Genomic DNA, 9,167 nt, shown 5'->3' with positions numbered 1-9,167 from the left:
AGTTTTTATTACTTTTTAATATTAAATGAACCTACAATAAATCGTTTTATTTTTAATTTTAAATGTGAATAAAGCAGAAATAAGAGACGCAGTTCTATAAAACTTAATACGTGCTGTAAAACGGGTTTTAATAGCAATGTATAAAATCTGTAAACAGTGTTAAAAATGTTTTTGGCTTTGAAACCGATATTCATTTTGATCCCAGCTAACGCATTCGTAAAAAAATCGTTCTATTAAAGCTCTTTTACCAAAAAGAATCTCTTGAAATACGCTTGAAAAGTTAGCTCCGCATTTTTAAAATTGTGAAAATCTCTAAATATTATCGTGACATTTTGTAAAACCAAAAATATAGTTTTTTATATAGACTCTTGGAAATAGATGTTTTAGAAACTCATTTAAGGGACTTAATAAAATAGTAGGTACCTAAGCCCACCGTTAATTTTTCGTCTAAATTGTGAAGAAAATTAAAAGCATCTAGCCTACGTTGGACCTCCAGCCATCTATCATCAATTAAACAAGTTACTCCTAGATGTGTCTTTTAGTTGACTGTAAATGGTGAATTATGTTCTAAACTGATGCGTTATCCTATTGGATGTTAAAATTAAATATTTCTAGTTACATATTAATAATATATGTTTTGAAGTTTCTTTACTTTTTTTGTATTGTTTATGTTGTTTTTTGTTTGTTTATTAAAGATTTTTTCCTTTACTTACTGTTAATACGATTAACGAAAAATCTTATCTCAATTTTTAAATATGGGCCTTATCTAATGTCGATGGTGGGCCTTATTTGGGGCTAGGAGGTCCAAAAAAGGCCCTTTGTAATATTTTATATTTATATTAAAACATGTAGAAAAATTAACAAAACAGGCATTTTTGTGGTAGGTACACATTGTAAAACAAAAGTTCAAATTACAATTTCGATAATAAATCCAAACCTTTGCATATTTCAAAAAATATATAAAAAATCGTAAAAATTAAGTGGGCCCTATTTGGCTAAGTTACCTTAGTACGTAAAATGATTATTTTATGTACTCAGTTTCCAAAACCAGTTTTTCCGGATGAAAAACTCAATTTGGTTTGGTTACTATTGTGGCATTTTTTTTTTTAATTAATAAGAGGTGTAAATTCGTTTTTTAGGAGCTTTAACAACCCTCCGGTCTCTCGAATTTAAACTACGACCTCGATTTTTATTTTGTCTACATAAAACTTTAGTTGTCTTAATAGCCATAAAATGGTAATAATAATTAGTTTTTGTTCCAAATCTAATTTAAATTAATAGGATGTAAATGAAGAAATAAGTATATGCACTTTTCGTGATTTTTAAATTTGTAATTTAAAAATTTGTTTAGGACAAATTAAGTACAATGCTCGTTGGTGTAATGAAAGTATCTATTCCAGATACATGTTAAAATAATAAAAACGCTATTCATTTTAATAACTGCATAAAATTACACATTACATGATAAACAGTCTGTACTGTCGTTACCCGCTGCTTTGGGGTCCAACAGATCAAAGATGATGGTTTTAATGATGGATAAGAGGACAACGTTAAACTAGCTTTTATTTTGCCACCTTCTTACCGGCCACTTACATACTTTATCACTTACAATTTTTAGGGAAGCGGAAACATTTGAACATTAGACAGTCTACAAGTTTACGAAAGACGGAAATAATTTTAATATTGATTACTTTTAGTAAAGACACAAACCCAATACATTTTATGGTAAAACAACTCTCATGTATAATCATGAAAGTATTTATTATAAAAATATTTATTAATATAAGTTTGAACATCGAAAAGGTTGTTATTTAGATTAATTAGGTACATGTAATGCTTTATAGCAATTAGCATAGTTTGTGGTATCTACATCGCCCACAATCTCAGCATATGAACCCAAAAAAATTTCAATATTGCAGGACCCTTCTACAACCGCTTACACATCTTATCTGCGGCGTATCCTTTTGAATCCGTGTTATCTTCATTTGAAATTTAAATTACATTGAATCGAGTTTGTATCGGATTTGGATGAATGTTTATTCAACAAGTCTTTCGCTTTGGTAATTTGTGGATTTTCTTTACAGATGTCTGGAAAAGCAAACTAACCCAACTAACCGCCACGTATACTAACGATAACACAATGGTCTCCGGTCTTCACTTGATTTCAGCGCTTTATCGTAGGATGTAGTAAAGGGGGGCGCTGTCGTGGCGCGGGTCGGCTTTAGGATGCCGGGCGCATGATGTACCCCATGGTGCAACAACAGCAGCAGCAGCAGCAGCCCCAACAGCCACCCCAGCAGCAAAGGCAAGCGCCAGATAACGAGTCACAGGAAGAAGAGACTAACGGAATTATACATCATAGATCTCGCAGGCCATTGTATAGACGACTTTTTAGCTACGTAAGAGAAGCCTGGACCGGAGTTAAATTCGCTTTAGGTAAACAAGAGGGATAAACAATGTAAAGCACTTCACTACAAAAGGGTTAAGCGGTATGCGAGATCTGCGTTAAATATGCATCTTCCTGCTGTTACCACTTCTAACTCTCAGCTTGTAAAGATACTAAAAAGGGTTTTCGATTTTACTATACTTTGATAATCCCTTTAAAACTCTCTTTAACAAAGTTTAAGATTAGTTGGAAGTCATGTTGGTGGGCAAAGTGCTTATTAGCGTCATTAACTTCACAAAATGACTGTGCACTTTGACACCGAATTGCCTTTAACTACCAGTTAAGCACCGTCTTTTAAATATCTAATATTCAATAAAACTGATACAAACATAAATTATTCATTTTTATATTTTCATGATTTTTAAAATTTGCCGTTTTTAAAATAGAAACAAACGAGTATTCTGCTAGAGAATCGGATGCAAACAAAAAACGAAATGTTTATCAAACAAATTTTTCCTTTGTAAATACAGACTTTAGTATTCGCTTTCACATTATTTTGTACTTTTGTTTGTCAGTAATTGAACATGACAGCTAAATTGTTAAGAGCTTAAAAACTGTTGATGTGGTCAGCAAAAGAAAATACTTTATTTTTAAAATTAATTAACACTAACAAACCTTTTAACTTTATTGTTAGCGTCTATAAATATAATAAAATCTCATTCGTATTAGTAATATAAAAATAAATGTCGATATGTGTTTTTAAGCTGCTTTGTTAGTTTACTTCTCTCGGTAAAAATTGAACCGAAGTTCAAAACTTTTCAAACAAACATATGATACAAATCAAATCACATTTAAGTTTAAATGACGAAAATTTTAAACAACAGTTTACAAAACTTACAATGGCACTTAAAATTAGATTTAATTTGTTTGAATGCTTCAATATTGTCGAGTCGCAAAGTTTGGAGTTCGGAAGTATTTAATGCTTATTTTAAGGAAGAAATAGGTATGTATGTTTGTATGTACATATCGTTGGGTTACTGCAAAAACCACATAAGTCCATATGCGTTGTTTACAATAATCCCTCATTAAATGGGCAGTATTATTTGGTCACATTCAGTAACAAGTAACATTTTTATGAACTTACAATGTTTTTCTTTTAGTTTTCCTCTTTTGTCAACTGTATTTCACTATTTCTCAAAACTATTTCCCACCTACGTCTCTTTGACATTAATATATCAAATGAAAAAGTTTTTATAATGGTGAAATACATTTGACAAAAGAGGAAAACCAAAAGAAAAACACTGTATCTGATTATAGTACAACCTCTTATTCGACAATCAATCAGAAAGAAAACTCGTTTATGAACTTATCACAAATCAGTGGAAAATGGAGTTATCAGTAACCCGACTAAATAGAATTTGTTAAGTGGGCGTAATATTTTCCTTCCACCCAAGCAGCTCACGTTTATAAATTGATCGAAATATTTTTAAATTATCGGATTTTTTACGCAAACCGGCTGTATTACCAAACCATTTTTTGTGTTCTTTACATTTATAATTCAAAAAATCCCGGTAATTTTACCTCTTATTTTTAATGCAAGTGCAAAATTTAAGTGTTCTTCAAAATTTTATTTCGAGTGTAGAGCTGACCTGGTTTTAATATTAAAAAAGCAAGTGCCCTTAACCTACTTAAGCGCACGGATCTTCCCGGATTTTTGTATTTGCCACTCATTAGCAACTTTAAACGCGTACTTAAGAACACCAACAAATTTTAATTGGGTATAGAAGGAGCTTTAATTCATTTATGAATTAATCCTGCATGTAGTAGTTGGTTGATATGTAAAGCCAATCCTTTTGAAGTTGATGGTGATTAAAACTAGGAATTTTAAAAATATGTCCCTTTTGATACACATATAGAGTAATAAACGTCATCACGAGTAATATCACGTGCATGTTACGAACAATCATGTTAAAAGTGATAAGTGGAAAATAATATACTAACAAATAAACAAGGCAGTATATTTGACACAATAAAGTTAGTAATTATCGGGCAGATAATTTAGTCTCAGTACTTTTGTTAAAGAATGTAGTTTTCGTTTGAAGTAACAACAAGAGTGTTAATTTTAACGACCACCAAATGAGTATTTTTTCAGTTTTATATTACACGTTTCATAGAAATACCGTTTACACAAATTACTCGATGATTGAAATTTAAACTGCTAATTAAGTTCAACACTATATTACATCGAGATTTATATTGTGATCAAAATGATTAAATTGGACGAGGGTATAATAATAATAAAGTTTATTATAGAGAATTATTAAGGGTGTTATTCTATATTATAATGAATCCAGCTCATTAGCTGTGTCTTTAACATTTGACCTAACAAAGGAATATCAGGCTCCTCTTATTACTGCTTGTCTCACTTCCTAGGATATAATTTCTAATTTGTGAAAATAAACTTGTGTATGTACATTTTTTTGGTACTCTTTATTGACATTCAATAACTTTGGAGATTAGAGATTGTTTTTCAGAATTCGCATTTGTTGAACAAAATTTATTTTCTTCAATCGATAGCCATTTATTTTTCTTTTCTCTTTAATATGATGTGAATAATTCACATTTCGTATTCTCCAATACATATTTTATTTTCCCAATACATATTTTATTGCTCCGCTTTGACTCTTTTTTTATTTTTGGCGAAAGTGTAATGGAAAAACACGATAAAATATTGGATGTTACAGCAAAATGGTGACGTTTATCTGCTAGATTTACCGTGCAAAATTTTATCGAAAGATGTATAGACCAGAAACCATATACTTTGTCGCGGAACCTCGACATGAACCTTTATTTTGTATTCCATAACTCGACAAGAATTTAAAACAGAATTCCACAATGTGGAAGCTGGTTTCCGGTAACACGTATTTGCCTCTGGCATATTCATACAATTAGCCCGTACGTGAATATCGCACGTTTTAAGTCCTGTGAGTAATTTATTTTGATTATGAATGTCCCGCGTTGTAATTTACAAGAAACTCCGGTAATTGGGTCTAAATCAGTCCTCCTCCTCCAGGGAAAGTTCGGTGCACCTCGGCTTAGCCGGACAATTACCACTCTCCCACCTCCTCGTTCATAATTCAGGCCTGTAGCGGCCCAATCTGAGCAGTCTCATACTTAATTCATCTCGCGAGAGTCTCCTTAACGCCATGAAAATTCTGCACCTCTTTTGGGGTACTTATCCCCAACGAGCCGAAAAACCAGGCTGAGACTGACATGATATGTTTCAGACTCGGAACTCGAAGATTTAGAAACACCTCCTCGCTACCGACCGGACAGTTTGGAGGCCCTTTGCAAGGCAACAAGGTTCACACAAGCGGAAATCAAGAGGATATATCGCGGCTTCAAAGCGGAGTGTCCTACTGGTGTCGTTAAAGAAGAAACGTTTAAAATGATTTATTCGCAGTTCTTTCCACAAGGTGGTGAGTGGCGTTGCACATTTTTTGATGCCGTTCTACAGAAACACCCTTCATAAATTTTTGCGAGCAACATTACGGCCAATGCACCTCAAAGGCCTTCGCATTGTCGAAGCTTTCACGCGCAAAAACAATTTATGGATAACGTGTGCCACTTTTTCATATATCATCGGCTAAAAAGGGGCCGAAATTGGAGGGAAGTTCAAAGTTAAAATTTGTAAAGAATGATTAATTTTGCCGAGATTCGAATAAAAAGCTCGAAACATGTGTTTCGTGATAAGAAAATAAACGGGATCTGGGAGAATAATATGTGTTTTGTTTACGTTTACAGATCTGTTCTCATTCAAAACTTGGGTCTGCTTTCAAAGTATAGTAGTTCTGGCTATCGAAAACAGCAGGTATGCTTCAATAACAACAAACAAAATTAAAAGATCAAACACAGTTTTGATTTGATAGTGAGGAATTCCAATTAGTCAGTAAATGTTTAATGCTTGAAGTAAATAAAAATGAAAAAGTCATTATTATGATATCTACATTACTTATTAAACAGATAATAAATTTTTCCGTGGATTTGTAGCGTGAAATTATTTTTTTGTAATTTAACAGTTCTTTCTTACTGTAAGCATAGATTCTGTCAGCTTTCCTGTTACCGTCATCTGTCATAATTCAACGCTTCGCTTATCTCCGTCGTTTTGAATTTTCTGTATTTCCTTTGTGAGTATTTCTCCAATGTTTTTCGTAAAAAATCAAAAATTTAATTCAGTTATGAGACTTTTTAATTGAATTTGAGAGAAATTAAAAGTTAATTTCAACAAGATATCAACTCATAATAGGTATCACATTTTAATGTGAATTTAGTTTAATTCAATTTGAGTGGTATAGTTTGTAAAATAAATTCGATTAGTTGTTAAGGATTTGCAAACAGAAAATGTGGTTAACCAAATGCAGCTTTCGTAGCTGTTATAGCCATTAAAACAACAGCTATGTTCCCATACAAATTAGTCCCAACTTGTCAATTTCGTCGTTATCAAGTATGCAAATATCTCCCCTTTGTCAGAGTTTCTGCTGGTAAATTTGGTCCACATTCTTCATTTCGCATATTAAAGTTTTATAAGGTTTTAACGCAAATGGTTTCGGTAATTAAAGATTTATTGTGGCTTGACGCCTAAAAATAGTCAACTTTAAACATCACTACTCGAAACTAGTAAAATTGTAATGTCGTTTTCTCACACGATCTGCATTTATTTAGAACTTGAGTAGCTACATAAAACTTTGAAAGTTGGAAATAAGGGAACTTCTAGTTTGAAAACAAAAGTTGAATTTTGACGAATGAGAGTTTTAACCGATTGCAATGTTTATTTGTTTTTTAAAATATTTAAAAAAATAAACATTGAAATTAATGCAGATAAACACTTTTTATTGTTTTATTTCGAACCGGCTCCAAAAGTGATTTTTTTCTGGGATAGGTACTTACACATTTTACAAAATAAATAAGCTTTTATTTCAACACAACTGGTATTCAATAATTTTTATTAAAATAAAGTTTAGTAATTTTGGTACATCTTTGTGTACGTTTTCGACCGTTAACTCGAGCATAACCAGTGCATTCATAATTTCACCTCAACATCATCTGGTCTAAACATTACTTTTCAATCTTGGAACAGTTATTTAAAACTGTAACACATTAAGTGTCAAAAATTTGCTTGATCTTCTGAAATTTAATTATAATATTGTAATTTATGTATTATTTATTTATGTAATATGTTTGAAAAATACTTCTTGCTTATAAAACCTTACAATACCTTTGCGTTTGTTCAATATTTTTGTTTAAATAAACCGTTTCAGAATGTTATGTATTTAAAGATGTTAAGTTTCGTTAGAAAGTTAGAAACTTTATTGAAAACTAAACTTTTAATTAAGCATGAAGAGAATTTACGATGGAGTACTGAAATATTGGAATATTTAGAAAAGTATTTGTAAAACACAAACTTTGCCTGACGTTTTTAAAACAACAAACAAGAAATTTCGCATCAACGCTATAGAAAATAAAAATATTTTTTATGTAATGAACACAGTTTTATCCAATTCGGGTTATTTTTAACTAAATTGAACATTATTATTTCATACGGCTTTGTTGGAAAATGGTTACTACACATTCTAATGTATTTAAAACTAGTATTTTTCACACATGGAAAATAATGATTTGTTTTGAGTAAAATCAATAATAAAAAACTATATGTTATTACTACATTTTTATTCTACGACATTCAAAAAAACAGAAATAAATGAATTTATAAATTAATACACCCCTTTGACATAAAATAAAAAATGTAAAATTTACTACTTTTACATTATTTCGCATTTTGTCACATATACATATAAAAAGAAAGTACAATTACTACATGAAAAAATGCATTTTGTATACATATAAAAAGAAATTACAATTACTATTTGAAAAAATGCTGCATTGCAACGGTGTACAGGCACAAAACGCTCCATTTTAACATTTTTTAAAACATTTCAGTAATGAAATTTCCCACATCCTATTAATCCATCGAGAATTACAGCTCGCAGTAAAATATGTATAAAATAAAGCAAGTAATATCGGCTTGAAAATGGTGTAAAAGTTAACTCATATTTGACAGGGAAAAGACGGTAATTTATCAGACAGTTCTGTCTCAGAGAAAATTTTAATGATCCATAGAATAATGAAACTTGATTTTCTTTATCGCCCTAACAAAGTATAAAAATGAAAGGTAGTTATAATTTCTTGTAGGAATTAAATTTCTAAAGTTAAGAAGAAGAAAATTAACTAATTTAATCAACTCGGTGTGTAGATTTTTGTAGGCTATTGTTCAAAGCCCCAAACCTAAATCATGCGAGTTTGTCTGATTTATCTGTCACTTTTACGATTCATGTATGCCAAAACGTTATATTTATAGAAGGTTTTATTGATCAATCTTGCCAACACAATGACACTAACTCATCATTGTTTTCGTTTCTGCTGCTTTGATTTGACGATAAAACTTTGATATTGCTAAAGTTGCCATTACAACGATGACCGATGCTTTTCATGTGAATAACTTCTGCAATTAGAAATGCAATCTCGTCGGTTAATAGTGTGTAAACAAATTACTCTCATAGCATCACACTGTTTATTTCCTCTGCTTCTTGTGTTTAAACATATGCGTTCGTGGTCTGTGACTTTGAGCAAAGTTGTATATGTTTTCGATTTGCACCGTTGAAAAATACACCCATATCATAAATTCTGATGAAAATTACCTCGTATATAAATATTTGCAAAAACT

The 9,167-nt window shown here is 31.1% G+C and overlaps 1 protein-coding gene across 5 annotated transcripts in view; it reads left to right on the top strand.

The window, feature by feature from the left end:
- Positions 1-9,167, top strand: part of LOC123007102 (Kv channel-interacting protein 1-like) — a 74,968-nt gene that overhangs the window by 48,440 nt on the left and 17,361 nt on the right. For 3 of the 5 annotated variants that reach the window (XM_044402153.1, XM_044402152.1, XM_044402151.1), the window contains one exon: positions 5,674-5,865. In XM_044402153.1, coding sequence (XP_044258088.1) covers positions 5,674-5,865 — 192 coding nt within the window. Of the gene's footprint in view, positions 1-2,084; positions 2,437-5,673; positions 5,866-9,167 lie in introns of all 5 variants that reach the window. The other 2 variants (XM_044402155.1, XM_044402154.1) reach the window with 1 other exon arrangement.

Source organism: Tribolium madens, unplaced genomic scaffold (assembly GCF_015345945.1).
Source record: "Tribolium madens isolate multiple individuals breed KSU strain unplaced genomic scaffold, Tmad_KSU_1.1 Scaffold_3;HRSCAF=73;Tcas5.2_LG2, whole genome shotgun sequence".
Lineage (NCBI taxonomy): Eukaryota > Metazoa > Arthropoda > Insecta > Coleoptera > Tenebrionidae > Tribolium > Tribolium madens.
This window is presented reverse-complemented; position numbering and strand designations above follow the sequence as displayed.